This window comes from Gopherus evgoodei, chromosome 19 (assembly GCF_007399415.2).
Source record: "Gopherus evgoodei ecotype Sinaloan lineage chromosome 19, rGopEvg1_v1.p, whole genome shotgun sequence".
Lineage (NCBI taxonomy): Eukaryota > Metazoa > Chordata > Testudines > Testudinidae > Gopherus > Gopherus evgoodei.
In genome coordinates, this window is record NC_044340.1 from 7061645 (window position 1) to 7082295 (window position 20651).

The 20651-nt window shown below is 47.8% G+C and overlaps 1 protein-coding gene across 2 annotated transcripts in view; it reads right to left on the reverse strand.

Moving 5' to 3' along the window:
- KIRREL3 (kirre like nephrin family adhesion molecule 3) overlaps nucleotides 1-17690 on the reverse strand; it is a 723719-nt gene extending 706029 nt beyond the window's left edge. The window contains exon 1 of one of the 2 annotated variants that reach the window (XM_030538379.1): nucleotides 17415-17690. In XM_030538379.1, the coding sequence (XP_030394239.1) occupies nucleotides 17415-17469 (55 nt within the window). In that variant the 5' untranslated portion in view covers nucleotides 17470-17690. The remainder of the gene's footprint in view (nucleotides 1-17414) is intronic. The other variant, XM_030538380.1, reaches the window with a different exon arrangement.
- Between the last annotated feature and the right edge of the window lie 2961 nt (nucleotides 17691-20651).

Consider the following 20651-nt stretch of genomic DNA (forward strand, 5'->3'; position numbering starts at 1 on the left):
ACTTCTTTCCCAGCCAACAGTAGAGGGAAAAACAAGACACCTGTCTAGAGATGTACCACAATGGCATAAACACAGAGCCCTACTCTGCCATGGCAGAACTCACAGAACTCCGACTGAAGCAAATAGAAGTCAAGGTGTATGTAATATCAAGGCTCAGGTTCAAGACTTCCCAGTGGGTCATTAGAAGGTAGCCACTGGAAATAATGGCCACTGGGCTCCAGCCGAGACATGGCATATAATACATCTGTAGAAAGAGGAACAAGGTAATAGAGGCTGAGCAGGTACCATGGTGACATCAGCTTGCACTAAAGTAACAAAAAGGTTTGAACTGAAACTGGTTTGGCTTTTTCATAAGTGGACAGTCTTATTTCAGACTCAAGTGGCTCAAGACAGTAACAAATTGACTTCAGCTAAATTGACATTACCCCTTGCACAGTGAATTCAGCATGGTGCAAGGAAATGTTCAGACAAGTAACATGTTTTTCAGAATTCAGACATGGATCTAGGTCAGAATTTTACCGCCAGCTCCATCACTATCATGGGATAGATTGAAAACCTGAATCCTTAGGCCCAAATATGGATCTAGTTTTCTTCTGCAGCCTAGGCTCATCTCCATATTCTTTATGAAACAATTTTTCTTCTATCAAGGGAGTGGGAAGGAAGGGAACTTCCCAGATCTGTCCACAGCCCAACCTGATCCCAGCATGCTCCTCCCACACTGAAGTTTCCAATGTGTAGCAGAGGGAGAAAGCATGTAAGGGCCACCATCTTGGTCAGCACACTGGGGATTGAACCAGTAACTTCCAGAGCTAATAGTATAAGGTGCTACAGTGTGACCTAAAGAGCCCAGGCTCCCAAACTGGGGCTCTAACAGACTCACATCCACAGTGTATCAGTCACCTGGGTGACCAATAACCCACATTCACCAGTGGGATACATGTGCTTCTTTCCAGGGCATCACCACCAGCCTGGGAAGGTTTGAAATAAATAAATAAAAGGCATACCTCGTAAATATTCAAATCTACTCAAGCCCCCAATTTCAATTTGAATTCTATGCATATGATCAGACAGTAAAATGCAAATGTATACAAATGTCCCCATAGGAAGAAACAAACGGGAGCTCTGCATAATGGGATTAGGATCGGATTGCTTCCAGTCGAGGATGACGGTACCAAGGGCTTTTGTTTGAATGCATCAACAGCATAACCTTTATTGGATGCCAGTCGCACAGCAGTGAGCTTTTGCTACAAACTGCCTTGAAGGGGCTGTTATCTCCTGCCGGATGCTGCTGGGAATGGGGAGAGGGGATCTGACAGCCTGGCACTGACAGCTTCTGGGGAAGGACAGCTTGACATAGGCGGGATTGGTACAGGATGACTCTGCATAGGCCAAGTAAACTGCTTTTGGGGGCGGGGGAGGGTCAATGAGTGGTGAGAGATGGGGCGGAGGTCACACCAATAGCCTTATGGCTATTTAGCCAGACTCTGCCGGTTTGGGGTCTCAGTCTGGACTCCAAGAGATGCCCTTGCTCCACAACCCGCATCTCCCAACAGCCTTCCTCCCCCTCACATTTGTAAGATCTTCACCTTGCCTCCCATCCACTGCTGTTCAGGCCCCCTGCACCCTCTTCTTCATCCTCAGTGGCTGGCAAGTGTTACTGCCCCCCTCAATCCAGAAAGGGGTGTTTGAGGGGAAAAAGGAAGCACCTGACCCTAGTACAGACCCACATCACAGCAAGAACTAGGAAGAAGACTATAGTATGCATTACAGCTAGGACCTTCCCGAGAGCCCATGGGGTAGGCAGCCACCAAGTAATGCCCCGCTTCTCCCTCCAAACCACAACCGGCGTAGGGAGGTGCCCCTGGTCCCATAAGGCGCTGACATGGAACAGGCAACTTCACACACACACACACACACACACACACACACACACACTCCTAATCTCTACAGACAGGCAAGGGCCCCCTTGGCCTGGAGAAGAGACAATGGAAGCAGTGCAAGGGAACAGTGTCAACTCAGGTTGGAGGAGGCTCCACAGCATAAGGCCTAGGCTCAAGTCACCAGCACAGAGATTCATGGTCTGGGGTCTGAGCTCTAGCTCTCCGTCAGCCTGACAGCTCGTCAGGATCCCAGGGGTCTCTTCTCAACTTTGCGACCAACTCTCCGCCAGTCCTCGAGGCACCCGTGCCTCAGCTTCCCCACTTCTGCAATGGAGGTAAGACTTGCCTCCCTCTCAGATTAAGAGATCTGCAGACAAATCTCTGAGAGCTCAGCAGCCACAAACTGGCACTTCCCAGTTAGGTCCAAAATCAAGAGGCCAGCTCCTCCGAAAGGCTGTGTGTGCTGAATGCTGGGCTGTATCAACAACCTGACCAGAACCATGGGCGCAGAACACTTGAACGGCTGGGCCCATGCATATGCGAAATGCTTGGAGCACATCTGAGAAGCACTGTGTCTATTGCTGGGTGTGTGAAATTCTCTAGCCATCATTTATTGTATTCATTTTCATTTTAAGTGAATATCTGCTTTCAACGAGTGCTTCCTGCAAGGGGCGTGCCTCACTCAGAGTGCTTGTTTTGCTTCCTTTCATTAATAGATTAGGAGCCACTGAAGTTTAACTAACAGTATTTAAGAGATACTGGTACAGAACTGTTCTGCAACTGCTAATCCACCTCAGCCCCTGACAAGTTCTTAAGTATGTGGATCTCTTAGCCATTGTGCCCTACCACCACTTGTCTCCTATCCCACCACTGACCCACTCCAAGCAAGGGAATGTTTGGACATCCCTTATACGCCCTGCAGATGTATTCTCCTTACACATCTCCCCTGCATACCATCTCTCTTAGGTACTGATAAGGTCCCTTGTCACTGCAAAATCTGAGCATCTCACAAACTTTAATACATGCCTCCTCATACACCTCCGAGGTAGGACCCATTGTACAGATAGGGAAGTGAAACACAAAGTGGCTAAGGCAGGGGTGGGCAAACTATGGCCCATGGGCTGGATCCGGCCCACTAACCATTTTAAGCCAGCCCTCAAGTTCCCACTGGGGAGCAGGGTCTGAGGCTTGCCTCACTCCAGTGCTCCAGCTGGGGCGCAGGGTTGGAGGTCGCGCCACATGGCTTCCAGAAACCGCAGCATGGCCCCACGCTGTCTCCTATGTGCTCCAGTGGCCCCTCCAGTGCTCCAATGGGAGCTGCAGGGGCAGTGCTTGCAGACAGGGCAGCATGCAGAGCCACCTGGCTGTGCCTCTGCGTAGGAGCCAGAGAAGAGCTCAACAGGACCTGTCGCTGCTTCCGGGAGCTACTTGAGGTAAGCACCACCTGGAGCCTGCACCCGAGTCTCTCTCGATGCCCCAAACCCCTGCCCTGATCTCCCTCCCATCCTCCGAACCCCTCAATCCCAGCCCGGAGCACCCTCAGGCACCCCAAACCTCTCATCCCCAGCCCCACCCCAGAGCCTGCACTCTCAGCCAGAGCCCTCTCCCCTTCCTGCCTGCCACACTTTTTCTATTCCGAGGTGCGGCCTTTAGGCCAAAAAGTTTGCCCACCCTGGGCTAAGAAACTGGCCCAAGGTCACACAGGAAACCTGTGGCAAAGCAGGGAATTCAATCCAGACCTCCAGAGCAACAGACAAGTGCCCTAATCGTTGGGCCACCTTTCCCGGGCCATTCAGTGATAAAGTGTATTTGCAGATTTGCCTTGCCAGGGAATCTTCCCAGCTGTGCCCTAGAAGAAATCCCCCTCAGGCACCAATGTCACTCCTCCTGGTGAGCTCTCTCCCCAGCATGCTCACTTGCTGCCTGCTCAGCCTTCCGCCAACGCAGTGAAGTCATAACTATAATGATACTATTATATTTTGTTCATTATGCCTCATTTTTATTGCATGGCCTCATTAAGTTAAGAAGCCTCCGTGTTTAACTGCCTCTCTTAGCCTCTACATGGGGACTCTGGCCCACATTCATCATCAATCACTTTATTAAAAACACAGGACAAAAATTACTATTAAGCACATTTACTGCCCATCAATCTAGTCAATTGCCTCTCAGGGCCTCTCTCTACCTGCTCAATGCACTGGGGCCAGATGAACGTCACTGGCACCTTTTTAATCTTTTGAATTTTCCAATACTTACGAGTGGATTAAGGGTTCTTTTAGAGAAAAGCAAATGGGAGAGACAGATGCCTGATTTCTTTCTCTTACGATGCATGCAAGAAAGAAAACCATATACAAACCAAAGGAAATAAACTGTCAAAGAATAAAGCCTTATGGTATTGGATCAATGGCAAGATAATTTACAGAACTCTAGAACAGTTACAGAAACCAACTGATACAGCTGCAGAATTATTATATTGTAATAAACCTGTGGCCTACTATAAGCATTATGATCATCTCTATGCTGCAGACCATGGTTATTTAAAAGTTCATAGCAGCAGCAGGGATAGAGCTCATCTCAGCTCTTGAACTAAGGAGAATCTACTTTAGTTAGCAGAGTAGAGTGTATGACACAGAGTTTATCAGCTCCAGTTCCATCCACTAGAGGGCAACAATGCACATTAGTCAATTAATTGCAATATAATGCTGTATTGCGCATATGACCATCTCTACAACAGAGAAACGTGAAAGTTGCAAAGTCAGAATAAAACAGGGTTTGAGGAAAGGGATAGCTCAGTGGTTTGAGCACTAGCCTACTAAACCCAGGGTTGTGAGTTCAATCCTTGAGGGGGCCACTTAGGGATCTGGGGCAAAATTAGTACTTGATCCTGCTAGTGAAGGCAGGAGGCTGAACTCAATGACCTTTCAGGGTCCCTTCCAGCTCTATGAGATAGGTATATCTCCATATATTAGGGTTCCAGTGGGGTTTCCACATCAAAATATTTCCCCTGGAAGGAAATTCATTTTCCCCATCAGGTATGATCAGAAGTGACTTGTCCAAGGTCACTGTACAATGGGATTTGGCCTTTTTTCCATTTTGGGAAGTTTCCAATGAGCTTGGAAAAACTCAAGCCACAGGGATGAATAAGCTGTCTGCAGAAATCCATTTCCCAGCTGAAAGGCTGCTGTGATCTCCATTGCAAAGGCAAGAAGAAAGGTGTCCAGCTATTTGGTAGATGTATGCAGACTCTCATTTTTCCTATGCATAGTATAAGTTTATCTTGTTTTTTCCCCTTTTCCAAATCCGTTTTGTTTGGGTGAGATTTTTGGGAACCCAAAGCACGAGCATTCGGGAGGTCAAAAATGGTACAGAGATACGGCAAAGAGATAAGAGAAAATGTAGCAAGTGCCTCCCACCTTGTTATGGTCTGAGTCTCCTGCTGAAATACAGGAAGATGGTGAATTAAAAAGGGAAGGTGTTTAGGAAGAACTGTATGTCTTAAACACCAAGACCTGAATGCCTAGCTATTTTCTCTTCTAGCTGACCGATTTGATCGAACAGGGCTTTGAAGATTTCAAAGGACGCCATGTTTCCTAGTTTATCATAAGTGTATATCTTAAACCAATGTTATCATTTTAAGCATGACCAGAAAGAGACAGGAATCTGCAGACGATTTCTGGCATGGAAGATAGATGCTCAAACAAGAGGAAAAAGCATGCAAGTAAACATAACCCGCCCCCACCTTGCATCCAACCTAGAGTTAATCATCACAGAACTGTGGCATCTCATGACATTTTTACTTTCAGAGCAGTGACAGAAAGGATGTTTCTGATCTCCGGGAAAGCTTCCTCCCAGGAACGCAGAATATCTACAACCCTGACACAGATCTGCCAATAACAGCTCAACATCTCTCTAAGGGGAGAGGAACGTACATCCTTCGAGGGATCCACTGCTGCAGCCCCAGCCATTGATATATTCTTGTTAGAGATTCACATTCTGTATTTGCAGTGACAGGCATGACAGATTGATCACTGATGACCAGCTGGGTTGAAATTTGTCACTGTGCATTGGGACAGGAGCACCAGTCCTCTGCACTAGTTGAGCCTACAAGGGAGGGCACGTATGTATCTAGCATATTGATTAGCCCCCTTTGGGGGGGTCATTTCTTTAAAAAGGCAAAGGCCCCAATCCTGCAAAGACTTATGCTCCTGTTTAACTGTATGCACTATCAGCATTTGAAGTCACTGGATCGGCACCATGTAACATGAATGTCTGCAGAAAAAGGGTCCGAGGACAGAGTGAGCCATGGAGACTGTTTCCCTTCTCCATTGTAGAGAGCATTTCCCCATAGGTCCCCGCTGAGGCACAATGGCAGGGGAAGCCAATTCCCTGATTGTAGATCAAGGAATTCCACCTTTAAGGCTGTCTGGCACTTTTCATATTAACAATATTAAATATAAAGGAATGATGCTCCCTCCACCCCCCCAAAGAAAGTCACCAAAAGCACCTAAATCTGCCAAAAGGAAGCAGGCATTTCAGATCAAAATTTAATGTGCTAATTTCGGACACACCCACTGCTTTATTATTCCCCAAACTCTCCCTGCACACAGACCAAAGCACGCCCAGGCAGCGACAGACTTTGTGATCAGGAGGACAAAGTGCTGTGAACAACAGAGCCTAATTTTAGCATCTGTTTGTTCTGCTTCTTCAACACGTAAAGTGGGGGGTGGGAAGAGAAAGGACTGGACTGACTGCTCCCAGCTTAAAGACATAGCCAGGAGCGGGGCAGAAAAGCGTTAAATCACACTCTTGGATTAGCACATGAAGGAGGAAGAAAAATAACCCAGCAGGCACCGCTGGCCGGCGATGCCAGCTTGTTATGTGGGTTGCTGAAGGTTACTGTGCTCCCCTCTGACATATGCTGCCTGCTCTCTACCTCCCTCCCCTTCACGAGGAGACCCAGGCACATTCATCATTAGTCACCAGGAATTGGTAGTCTAGGAACAGCATGGACTGTGTTCCCCCACCTTCCCCAGCTCTTATTCATCAAGGCCACGACTCATCTGCGCGGCAACCCCCTGACCCAGCCAGATCTTGCTTCCCCTTTGCTCCACCAGTAGGGGTCGCACTGGAGTCTACCCCTCCCCACCTTTCCATTGGTAGGAGCACTGGACCTTGCCGACCTTGACTCAGGGAGGGGAATCTAGCCTTAAGTACCCTGCATACAACTCTCATATGATTTGCCAACATACAGCAGCTCCCTTATAAACATGTGGGAGCTCAGATTCTCCACTCCCCAATAGCCTAAGATCACCTCTCTCTACAGCACAGAGCTGCACACGGGGTTAAGCACCAATATCCCTCCCCCCCTACAAGCCTCTAGCTCTGTCCTCAGCCTTCCAAGAGAGTCGAAACCCCAACAAGCTGGCTGTGAGCCCAAAGGGACCACAGTGAGTCTGCTCCTGCCTCTCTCAGGGAGCCCTGTACCAGCAGCATGGCTCTCCTCCATGCAAGCGCTGCTGCTGCCACCACCAGGCTGAATTTAAAAGCAAGGAGGAGCTGCAGCTCTCAGCCTCTGCCAGATGACCTGGTTTACTCTTCAAAATACCTGGGTATTTTTGCCTCCACACACACCTCTGTCTGCGGTTTTAATTTTTAAACCCTCCTCCCAAAGTCTACAGGCTCTTTTCTTAGCATTGCAAAAGCATTAGCTCAGCGAGGTAAGATTATAAATTAAGCAGAATCTTTCACTGTTTGAATTGGCAGCAAATGCCCCGATAGTGACTGCTAGGACCCTAATCAGGATACACTGCTGGAGTCAGCTAGGACTGGAGAGGACAGTCACTAGACTGCAGGGGAACAACTCCAGAGGTGGGTTAGCTATCCTGGCAGGGCTTTCTCATCTGACTTCTGTGGATTTTGTCGTCTGTAGCTATTCCTGTGCCGCAGGGAGGATGCAGGCAAAGTGAAGACTGCAGGCAGCTCCTTTCCAGTTAGAGAGAGAGAGAGAAGTGGTTTTGCAACTTTGAGAATGCAAAGATGTCAAGACCAATCCCACACCTTGCTCTGTGATTTTTCCCCAGCTCACAGATGACACACGGCCTGCCACATACTGACCAAGACGCAGCGGCCGGTAACATTGGTGGGTGAATGATAGAGACGCAAAGTCAGGAGCAGCAAGGAGCTGTGATGGGTTCTTCCTACATGGGCAGCCTGGGAGTAAGGTTGGGCTCTGGGTGTCTGTCAAATGTCATCTCAATTTATTGGCCTGGTTTTAGAACCTCCTCCTCAAAGGAGATACACATGGGATCTCCTAGTCCCACACCTGCTAGGTATAGAGAAGCTTCTATGCAAGCAGCTGAAGCCAGCTCCAAGATACAGTCTCCCTTCTAGCATCTATTTGTATGTACACTTTACCACAGCAGGCCTATCTTATTCAAGTTGCACAACAGCAGAGATAAGCCAGGGGAAAGCCCCACATCTCAGCTGCTTTTGGGGAGCCTGGATCCAGAGTCAGATTTTTGGTTGTATAGACCGGACTCTGCCCGCCAAATACACGTTCAACACAAATCAGTAAGCAACTTGATTCGGATCTCTGTGAATCATTTTCACGTCACAACTGGATTTGGTGGCGTGATTCCTGATTTACAATGCTGAAAAAATAGGGATCCGCCATAAGTTCTGGTGTCCTCGGCAAAGCCTCAGGAGGATTTACATCCATTAATGAAAGGTTATAACTAATAACACTAATACAGGATTATCAGACTTTGTACTATGAGGCATAAGTCTGGAAGGCCAAGGGGGCAGGCCCCACATGTCACACCTTCCTCTGAAGAATCAGGATGCTAGATTTCAAGGACCTCTGGGCTGCTTCCTTCAGTTCCTCTGCTCCTCCACTGACCCAGCATGGCACTATCAGCAGCAACTGCCAAATCACCACATAAGAGGACAGCAGCCAATGGGCTTTCATTGAAAACAGGAAGCCTCCGAGATGTTTGCCACCTGGCCACTCATAAGAGCAGCAGGGGCAGCTGACTCCGGCCCAAAGCAATCATCACTGGTTCAGAACCTTCTCAGCCATCCCTTTCACCTGCATCTAAGGACATCTGCTCTCTGACCTCTTAACTCCTGCTCTCCTTGTACCGGATCACTCCACATCAGTCAGGCCACCTGCTCCCCCACTCTCACTATAGCTTTGGTCTCAATTTGCACTGTAGTTTCCTAGGTGCTACACAACTGCATCTTTAGAGGAACCTGGAATCTCCTGAACACCAACCCTTCCTTTGGTCCTTCACTCCACGCCTTTCCCTTCCTTATTGACTCCCCTTAGAGGTATCTGCTCAAATGCTCTCGCTAATGCATTTTTATCCCCTCCTACCCTTTCTCTGCAGTCCAAAAGCAGGACAGCCATGTGCCTAAAGGAATCCGACTCTCACAAGACAGCCTAGCTCTTTGTACCTCACCTCCCCTCAACCCACAGCCATCCTCCCATGCAGTGAATGTAATCCAACCCCTAAGGTAAGGAAATAGCTCCTTACAATAGGGGGCTGTAAAGGCAGCCCCCAAAGTGCCCAAAGGCCACTCCTGTCTTGCACATTGTTATCCAGAAGTAAGTGCTGCCCAAGCCTCATTCACTTGGACCTGGTAAAGAACAGGAATTGATCGCTCAAGTTCACCGGCGGGTCCTGGTGCAGGCTAGCACCCTGCGAGCCTTGTACATCACAGTGTTCACAGCGCAATGGGCTTTTCATCTGGTCTCCTATTCAAACAATATCTTGGTCCGGTGACATCTGTTGCGTTAGTGACCATGCTACAGGCCTCAGCCCATCCTTCTTGGAAGATTATATTTAAAATCCACCAGCCAGCCTGTGGTGAAGTCACTAGCCACAGCCCAGCTAGCAATACAAAGCTGGAGTGGATGAGACTGTAGCACCACCTACAAAGAGACAGCATCCACTGGCCATATTTTAGGCCAGTGCAGGTCACACCAACTCTTAGCCCCTCTCAACTAAGCGGGGGACAGGAACATCCCAAGGGGCAGAATTCTGGCAGCATATTTATGACCAGGGTGAAAGCTTTGTCCTTGCTGGTGGAGAACTGAGTGTGTATGTCAAGAATACTCCCACAGGGGAAAGACCAAATCCTTGAGTTTCACCCACTTGGCAATTTGAGGCGAGGGGGGCAGCAAGAGAAGCAGTTGGATTTTGCTGTGAAAATAGCTTTTCTTTGGCCACCTCCTGAAATGACTTATGGCTTGCCAGAACGGTGACTGATCAGCCTCCTACCCCAATTTTAAGTCCCCATCACCTTGTGCTGCACCCTTCTGAAAAGTAGCGTGGCTCCCCCTACCCCCCCAAAATGGCTACTTCCAGCTGCCCTCTTGCTGCAGGAAACCATGAGTAGCAAAGTAATCCCACCACTGTGATACCCAGGCAGGCCATTATGTGAGTTCAGCTGTCTTAACTTGTTACTGAGTATACAAGCGGTGCTGACATTTATTTAATCCTCATAGTACTGTTGACTGTGTACTTACGGAAACATCGCATGCTTATGGGAGACATTTGTTTCCAAGCAGCTTATGCTAAATTGCAATGGTATAAAGGAAACACTTATCCAATATTGACATTTACTGACTCCTGGCAGTATACTGCCTGAATACTCATTTATACCACTGGAGAGGAAAAAAAGAAATGGAAAGAATCCAGGCCTTTCACTTCTGATCTCTTTTCAGGAGTTGAGCAAGGTTGAGCTAATGACAAAAATGGAAAGGTATGTGCCCAGAACAGCAGGGGTGGACGGAAGAGCCTCGCAACTTTTCACCAGTTCATGATCACTTCCTTCTTCAGGGAAGGATTATCATCTTGGGTTCATGGCACAAAGCTTTGATCCCCTCCCACCTGAGAGTACCCAGGAGAAAGGCCATCAGTTATGAAATAATTTTTTAGTCTGTATTTTTAGACTGTAGTTATTAAGATCTCTCATGCCTTGCTGTATGAATTCCAGACCCGACCCTAAACATGCCATTCCTGCAGGATATTTGTATATCCTCACACAGGAACACAGCGTTATTCAATGAAATTCATCCTGCACAATAGGTGGAATTTTCAGCCGCTAAGGTATCAGGCCAAATCATTCCCTAGTGTAGTTCCACTGACTTCAATGCAGTAAAACAAGGGAAGAATCTTCCCTTTACTGTATAGAAAACTACTGCAACAAACCCAACCCCACAAAGTTTTCCTTGCACGCAGAGGTTAATTATCCATTGTGTGAGCATACTCCACTGAACACTGTTCCCAGTTACTTCATACAACGGGGCATCTATTATTCTCAGCTGAAGACCTGATTGGGTCACATTACTGTTAATGAATGGCGGTTATGTGAATGCCCTTTTAAAAGCAAGTCCTATGATATTCTACAGCTACAGCAGGCTTTGGGGTTACTGCTGTAGTTTTCTTCTTATGTGGGGGTGCTGAATGAACAAATTAAGATGAGGTCTTATCCTACAGCTGGTGGCTGAATCTAACTAAATGAATCTTCTACCTCCTACTAATAATGTGACATTTAAAGAGAGCCAGCAAGTGCACAATCAACTGCTAAACGGTGTATGGAAAGCATGTTTTAAATTTTGACTAATGCTGTACAGTAAGAGGCAGATCCATCCCTCATGTAACTATGGAACTAGGAGTTCTTTAGAAAGCTCTCCCTCCTCTGCTTTTGGGGTTGGTAATGTCACTTTGCTGATCATCTTTAAATGGACATTGTTGGATCAAACTGGAAACAGTGTATGTCTGGTAAAGTCTACATCAAATAGAGATGATCTCATAGCCGATCCTCCACAGTCTTTGCGACCCAAACACTGCAGCATCAGGTAAGCGCAGGAGAAGCCAAATGTAAGAGACAATAAAACAAAAAGTGAAACTGACTAACCTGTTTTCTATTTGTGCAAATAGAGACAAACAAGGAAACCTGAGCCATCAATGATGAAAAGCATATTGGATATTAAAAAAATATTTGTGATTCAATAATGTACAACATGGGTTCTCCACCTGGTGGTTGTGGGCAGGTTTCAGAGTCCCAACCAAACTCTTCCCCCCTTTACAGGGGAGAGAAAAACCCAGAACACATTCTATACTGCAATATGGGAAAAGATTGGGAGCTACTGCTTTAAGGTGTTAGCACCACAGGTCAGGATTTTCTATATATTTATTTTTTTATCTGACCGACGTCCCTTTAAAGTAACAGTGAGGCATCCAAGAAACAAGAGACAAAAGTAATGACACCTGCCTGAGATGGACTGCACCATGTAAGATGTATTCTGCACTGTACCCTGCCCTGAGACCTCCGCATAACCTTAGCGCAGGGAGACCAGTTACAGATGCAGCATTCGCCTCGAGACATGAGCCATTACTTGGAATTCCCTTGCTATGTGAAAGTAATGAGGGTCTCAATGAAAGGTCAGTGACCCCTTTTTATAACTGAATGCAGCTGGTGGAAGAGTTCTAGCTTAAAAAAGGCATCTTTGGTCCTCTACTAAATCTCACTGCAGACCCTACCAATGGATTACTACCACCTACTCATTTGTTTGTACAAACTCAATCATCAGAATCATGTAGAAGCAGACTGGACAAAGCACAGGAGAGCAATGATGCTTCATTAGCGCCTTGGATGACCCAGCAGCCCTTTTCCATCTCTAACATGGAATTGATTCTAGTTTCCCCCCAATCTAGTCTTGCCTTGCGTTCCCAGGACAAGCACCTTAACAGCAGGATTTCCCATCCTCTGTCATTATAAGCAGTTACTTCTTGTTGCACTGTTAATGACTGAAAAATAATCCCCTCCTCATTTAGCACTGGTTACAGCCTATGAGGTCACCTCATTCTCCAAAACCTGATGCACTCATTTCCCTTTACTTCTCCATAAACATCTCTGGAGAATGGAAATTACTTGCTCTGCACGGGGAATACCACCGAACATACCAGCAAGCCCCCCTATAAAGGCTCTCTCAACTCCCTGCAGGGCAAGAGGACTATGGATAGAGTCCAGAACTTGTGTTTTTTGAACTTTTCAGCAAAGGCTCCTTCTCTGGATCCTCTCCACTTTGTGGCATCAAGGTTCATGCTGCATGCACCACCCCAGATGTGTCCCCCCAAAAAAACCCCAATATACAGAGGGGAATGGTTAACTCACCAGCCCTACGTGTAAATCTATTTATACAACCCCGGAGGTTCACCTTTCTTTTGTATCAGCATCATTCTACAAGCTTCTGGTCCACTCACCGTCACCCATCAACCCTGTTCTCTTCCATCATAGCATTACAGGCAGAGGATTGGGTAAGTGCCTCAAATGGGTATTCCCAGCCCTTTGCTGTACCTGGATTTGGCCTGATTTCCCTTCTCAGCTTAACCTCACAAATTCATTGCCCTTGTCACCTGTGGTCTGATGACCAGTCATGGTAACGTTCACACACTGCAAATAATAAAGTGCCCCGGGGCAAAGGGTCCTGGTTTGATTTTAAAGAGTCCTTTGCAAGGACTGCAATCTCTTCAAAGCAGGGCAGAGGGAGAAAAGCTCTGTACAGTGCCTACAGAGCCTGGAGTTTACCATTCCAATAGCGGATAGCCAGAGATCCATAGGCAAATAGGGCACTTCAGACTCTTGAGGGCAAGGGCTATTTTCTGATCTGAAAACAGCCAGATAGACATTTCATTGGCATCTGTCTAGTTACTCTAGATTTACACCAGGGTAACTGAGATCAGAACGCGGCCAAAGGACATGCCCCACAGAGCTTACAGTAACACAGACGCAAGACACTGGCAAAACAGTTCCAACGAAGTGGCACCTATGCCAGATCACTTCTGCAGAGGAAAGTTTCCTGTCGGGGTATGGATTATGGAGGCACTTGAAAGATGGAAGAGAAGTAGACATCTATTCCAAGTGGACAGGGATGACGTCAAAAGAGGTACTAAGCCAAGAGGTGGGGAAACCAAGGCAACAATGAGAAGGGTGGCTAAGGAGCACTCCCGTACCAGGGCCTAGACTGGTGTCCAGGGAGGTTGGCGTGATTTGCCATATCCCCTCCTTGGAAGTTGGTTAGATCATAACAAGATTGTAGGGCTCACACTGCTGGTTCCCTTACATTTATAAATGCTCCTCTACAATGACTGAGCTGGTGCCTGGCTCTAGGAGACCACACAACACAACCCAAGCCTTGTTTTAAAGCTAAGTTGCAGACCTCCACCTGTTTGTTGTTGTTTTGTTGCACCAGGCCACGATTCATGGGACCCACCCTAGATGGATTTAACACAGAAGATTCATGGGCTCTCACTGTGAATTCTACTCGAGTGCAGAGCATGTTTGGGATTTGGCTGTGAAGGATCGGACATACGGCAAGGGGCTTCCATGTTGTTATTTGTTTCTTCCAACCTCAGCTCTTTTGGGTGAAAGGGGAAAATAATTGGACATTATAAAAAGAAAAAATGAAGTGAGTTTCATGTTTGTGGATGACAACAAAGGGCATAACACATCCCACCCCCAGCAGGAGGTAAATTTCACAGTGATTTCATCCTGGTTTCCACCAGGCACTATGATACTGAGGACTTAGGAATAACAGCAACACCAGGAAAAAACAACCAACCAACCAACCAATCACCACACAAAAACAACCCAAAGAGACTCCACAACGGCCAGTGTTTTGCATGTAAACTTTCAGAGCCAGAAGACAGGGATTTGCTGGGGAATCGGAGAATTAAAAAAAAACAACAACAACACAGGAAGGAGATTTGTTCTCTACAGACCTTAAGAGACATTCGCTCTGACCCAAAAGCATCGCTATCAGTTACAGGAGAGATCATCCTCCTTCATTATTCTGTAATACCTCTCAATGCTGAAAGGGGATACGTGGGGTGGGGCCCCAGTGGATTAGATACTGGACATTTACATGTGGAGATCTGCTTGAAATCTGGCTTTGTAGAGTGAGTCTCAAAATTATTCCATTAAGAGACTTTAAAAGGGTCTACAGGAAAGCAGAAGTGTGTTAGTAGGTTCACCTCCTAAAGGAGAGACACACTTTGCACTGTGAAATCCTAGCACGGGGAGGTCAAATTGATCTCTGGTCAGCCAAGCCATAATATGAATCGATATCAGCCCAACGCAATGCGCTCAACCCCCAGGACGTGGAACACATGGGAAGTATGGTCACTGTTAGAGCACGTTGTATGGTCATCCTCAGAAGCCCAATGTTGTTCAGCATCATTTCCCAGGACAGCAGCAAACCAGCCTGCCACAAAGATGCATGGGGTCAACTTAGGACAAATCCTTGGGCTGAAATCCAATGACCTTACCTGGAGAAGAATCAGTTATCGGAGGTTCTCATGCAAGGCCCATGCCTAAGTTAAATGTTCCATGCGTGATTCTTGCATCATACATACGTGATCCTTGCCAGTCTGCTGTTATTGACTTGATGGAGTAGGTGTCCCGAGTGTGCTATTCACACAGTTCCATTTGGGCCAAATTCACCCTTCGTGTAAGTGAACAAAACTCCACTGACTTCCCTGGACTCGCAGTGGCATAGACCATGGGTAGGTCTGGCTCACTGACTTCACTGGGTCTACCTGTGTAAGTGAGGCAAGTGGGATTCGCCTGTGAGCTCCCTCCTGCATGAGATGTTACTGCCCTATGGGTGCACACCATCTGCATCCGTCAACATGCCACTTGTATGACCCAACAACCCAAGTGGCACTCTTAAGATCATGGGTGCATGTGCTATTGAAATCAATGGCACCATGATGGCACTGTGCCCAGGAGTGCATAAGCACTACCAGCCCAGACATGCAGTCAGAATGGGGAATTTCAAGTAGGGGAAGCACCAATGTGTCGTGGAAATACATTTCAGCGCCTAGATGTGTGCTGCCCCTTCCTCAGCAGCCAGACAGATTGGAGAGGGGCTAGAACAAGACACACACCAGCGGGCTAGCAGCCCGGCTGCTGGATGTCATGTTTCTCAGGCACAGCAAGCAACAGCTACATGGCAATGAATTTATCCTTCTTACAGTAGGAACCAGCCCGTGTGCAATGTTAGCTGTGCTGCCATGTAACCCAACATGAATTTGCAAGGTACCAGAGGCGCATTCCCAACAGGTCACCGCAAAGAAGCCGATCAACTAGACCACACAGCAAAGAGCCAAGATGCGGACCCACACAGCAGCTTTCAAACAGCAAGGCTCATTAAAAAGTCCTAATTAAAAACAATGCCTGGGAAGTGTGTGTGGGGGGGGGAGCGAGGCCCTTCTGGAGCTGAAAGGCAAACTTCTGCAGCTTTGCAAGCAAACTGCCATTTGACCTGCAGGGAGTGGAGAAGCTCAGGGGGCCTGGGAAGAGACACTACAAGGAAAAGCCAGGCTGCCAAATTGCTCATATACCTGAACCTGCCACTGCCCCAGTGTACCAGGAGAGCTCAGATTTGTTCTGCCTGAAATTGACATGGCAGACATGGTGGGTTTCTTTTGAGCAGAACGAAGCACCTTCTGTTGCAAACATGGCTCTCCCCTTAGCACGGTCAGTGGTAGCAGGGGGTTAGGGGGCACCCAGCAACATGTCTGGCCCACAGCTCAGAAGAGAAAGCAACAAGTAGGCTGCTGTGGAGCGCCATGCCTCCAACCAGGGGTTGGGAGGTGGGGGAAACAGCCACCCCTTACAAGCTACACTCTCCCCCTAAAAGTTTCACCCTTCATTTCATCAACAGATGGACTCGTGGGTGGTTTCTTTTAACTACCCCATGCCCTGTCCTGCATGTATGCCTTCATGTGACACAGCTAACACCTGACATTAGTATTGTGAGAGGGCACAAGCAACCTCAATTCTTTAAGCAAAACCCTCCGTATTCCACAGGTGACTGGCAACAGCTTTGCCCCAGCAACACAGCTCTGAAATAACACTCCCACCCCGACGCCTGGGACTGGCTGCTCAATATCAAAGTTGTGTGGGAAATTCCTCTAGACTGCCCGGCTCTCTCCGGCTTTGGAAACATATCGCCAAAAGGGAGCGCCGAATCCTCTCTACCCGAACCATGGGGACCCACATGCGCTCATCTAAGGCACCTCTTTCCATCACAGAAAACGCTGCAATTGCAACCCCCCAGTCAAGGCGCTCTCCCCCAACCGAAACAAGGCAAAACGACCAATCAAGGCTCAAAAACCTTGCAAAACAAACAAACCCCTCATTGGGGGTCTAATGGAGAAGGGGGGGGAGAGGAGTTCAGAGCAGTGTTTACACACAAACGAGCTAATTAACGTAGCTGGAGCAGAAAGAACTAATTTGCATGTTAAACATTTTTTTAAGGCGAGCTGCCTTGAGAGACAGCAAAACTCCACAATGCGCTTGCCAGCGAAGGACCCTTTCCCAAATATGAGCGCATCCTCCTGGCCAAACCCAGGGGCTCATCTGGCTTGATCTCCCCAACAGGAGAGCCAGCACCCCTGCTTTGCCACCATCCCCGACCTGCTGCACACCGTACTTTGAAACTCAGGAACCGCCGTGTCCTACCTTGGCTGAGCAGCAAGAAGCAGAGGAGCAGCAGGTCTGCCTGGAAAGCTTTCATTCCTTAGAGTTCGTCGGCGGGGAGCGAGCAGGAATCTGGGGCTGCAGCTTCTCCGGCGCCTGCAATCCTTCTCTCCAATTTCAGCAGCCGGCTGCGATGGAGTTGCTCTGAGCCGCCTCTGCTTGTCTGGCTCCTGGCAGCTCCATCCTCAGTCTCAGCACCCCAGCTACACAGCCTCCTCTACAGGAGCTCCTCCCACAGCAGTCAGGGTCTTGACTGACAGAGCAAATCTTTTCTACACAGGCTGGAGGGGGAGTAATAATTAAAGAGGGAATACTTGTTAAAAATGAAAAAGGCTGGTTAGTCTTTCCTCTCCTCCCTCTAGAGAATGTGCTGCTTTCATCCGACACAAGCTCAGGCAGCCGGGCTCCGTGTCTTTTCACGGGAGAACATTTCTGATTTTACAGGAGCAAAGTTGATTAATAATTTTCGTTCCTGCTGCATGGAAGTAGGGAACACTGTGCGCTCGCAAAGCAACGGGGGGAGGAATTTTGTGCAGGGAGAGAGAGCTCTATAGGAAGAACTTAGGCTGCGTGGAACATATGTAACTCTCCATGTGCCAAATTGCAATGGAGCAGATGAGATTTTTTTCTTCTTTGCGCTAGAAAGGTTTCCCACCCCACCTCTGGGTTCCAGCACTGGGCTTCTACTCTCTGCTAAGAGGCACCACCCATGGCAAAAGAAATAGCAATGCAACTAAGTGACTTTCCTCTCTTGCAGCCCCTCTAACTTTTTTGTGTGGGGGGAGAGCTTGTACCAGTGGCTTTTGGAAACACTTGCAGGTGAACATCCCACTATTCGCTCAGGTGAAGAAGCTCATCTGCCTTTCCCCCACTCGACAGTCCTTTTGCTCCCACTAAACTATTCCATCCTTTAGCTGCCAGCCTCTGGGCAGCTGCCATCCATGGGGAAATGGATGACTCTGTGCAGACGGGATCATACGGTACAACTCAAGAACAGTTATCTTCATGGTCCATGCAACCTGGCTGAAGGACTTTGGTTAGATTCAGGGCTAACTCTGTGCTTCAAGGAGTGGCTATAGCGTAGCTGATATGGAAAAAATGCCTCACTTCACTCAGAGCTCCACTTAATTCTTATGGAAGCCAATGGCTGTCTTTCCCCATTGGCTTCCTTAGGAGCTGAGTTGAGCAGTACAGTCCCTAACCATGCTAGGTTGCATCAGGTTTGAACATAGTTCCAACTAGCGTAGCTGGTGTGAAGAATACAAACCTTCAGGGCATGACAGCCAGTAATTGTTAGGGTTAGGAAGGAACTTCCCCTACAAACTGGTTATTTCAGAAGTGTCCACTTCAGGCTTTTTGCAGCTGGCTGGGCAGAGGCAGGATTTCAGTATAAATGGGCCTCTGATGTGCTACAGCAATTGCTGTGTCCCCAGGCACAGAAGTCGATAGGATTCTATCTCGGTGGGATTTAGCTCACCAGAAGGTAATCTAAATTCCATCCAGATAGAATCCTATCCTAAACTGTTGCTGTGCACCATTAAACCACCTGCTGTGTTCCACCCCAGAGGTGCATCTGTCTCTCAGCTGCAGGCTGAGTGATTTCTGTGCATCGGAATCCTTCAGCAAAAGAGGTGCTAAGGGAATGTAACATTTTCTGCTTCAGACTCATTCCACATAAAGATTTGATTCATTGGTAACAATTGCCCTGTTTCCCCTTGCTATATTTACTAGCAGGGTGCAAGACAGTCAATCCATACAGGAACTGTATTATGTAGCTCTAGGGAGTTGTGTGACCATTTGTATAAAAGATGATGCACAAAGTATAATTGTTTGATTGATGCTAGTGAATCACCACCACTGTTTCCTAAGGGAATATAGTAGCATATCTATAGGTATTAGCTATCTTACCTAACAGATGTGCACCATGACCCTCAGATCAAAGCAAATAGAGCTCAGAACCTCCTACTCCTGAGGCAAAGGCCTCTCACACTTGACAGATTCTCCAGTACCTCAGCACTATAGGGCTTATGACATACAGTTAAGCTGCTCTTTGATTTTATCATGTATAGGGCATTAGTGCACCCAGTGGCCAGTTCAGTAAGGATGGCGGATGACACTTGCTTTGAGCAACCAGAAGTTTTTGCTTAATTGCACTCACCCAATGGCATCTCACCCTTGTGTTGACTGGATTGTTGCAAAACAACTGAAGAGCATGAATGCAGGCAGGCAAACCAGGCCTAGAGGGCTGTGTCTCACCCACCTGCTAGAGGTGAAGAGAAACAAAGCAGCTTCCAGAACTCATATCCCTCTGTGCTAAACAATCAAATGGTGCTCCCCCACAAGCTCTGGCTAACAGAGGCAAGACTGCTCCCTCCTCTGCAATATTCTACATGTGATGGTCAGGTTTAACTTCCTCAGACTTAGGGGCAAGGGATCTGAGCAATGTTTCCCATATAATTCCACCTCTAGGACTCACAGGAATCACATATGAGGCAGGAGGAGCTTTATTTTTCCCAGGTTGGTTCCCTCCACCCTGCAGAAATGCAGAAGCAGTTTTGTTTTCATCGCGGAACATGTTGCTCATCTCTGCACTGGGAATGGTGGTGCTGATGGAGGAGATGCCAGGCAGCTAGAGCAGGACAACACACACCTGTCTAATCCAGGGGCAGGGGCTTTCAGGGCTGACCAGTCACAGCTGCTAGAGAAGCTACACAGAGGTGACAGCACAGTTAGATACCCAGTCCCACAGCCTCACTTCATATACTCAGGACTCCCATCCCCACAGAGAAGCCAGGGGAAAGGCTTAGGGGAGGGCTGTATTGTAGAGATCACACTCTCCCTCCTACCAAAAAAAAAAATCCCTTCCATCCACAGAAGCAATTTGCCCCACCAGCCACCCACAGGGGCAAGCATCAAAGTCCCTTTGAGCCAGGCATCAAGAGAGTACAGGCTGGGGGAAAGAGCCATTCTAGCCTTCTTAAGAGGTAAACAGCCTCTGGGCCACATGAAGCCCAGTAAAGACACCTATGCTCAGCACTCACATCAGGCACTTTCTTTTAGCCAGAGGAAATAAAGCAAACAAAGAAACACATCATACTGGGGCACCAGTATCAGCCCTCATGCTACAAGCCAAACAACTAAAGCCTTGCACCAGCACTTCCCTAGATAGATGAGGTTAGGGAGAAAACAAAAAAAACCCACTCCTCTCCTCTCCTCTCC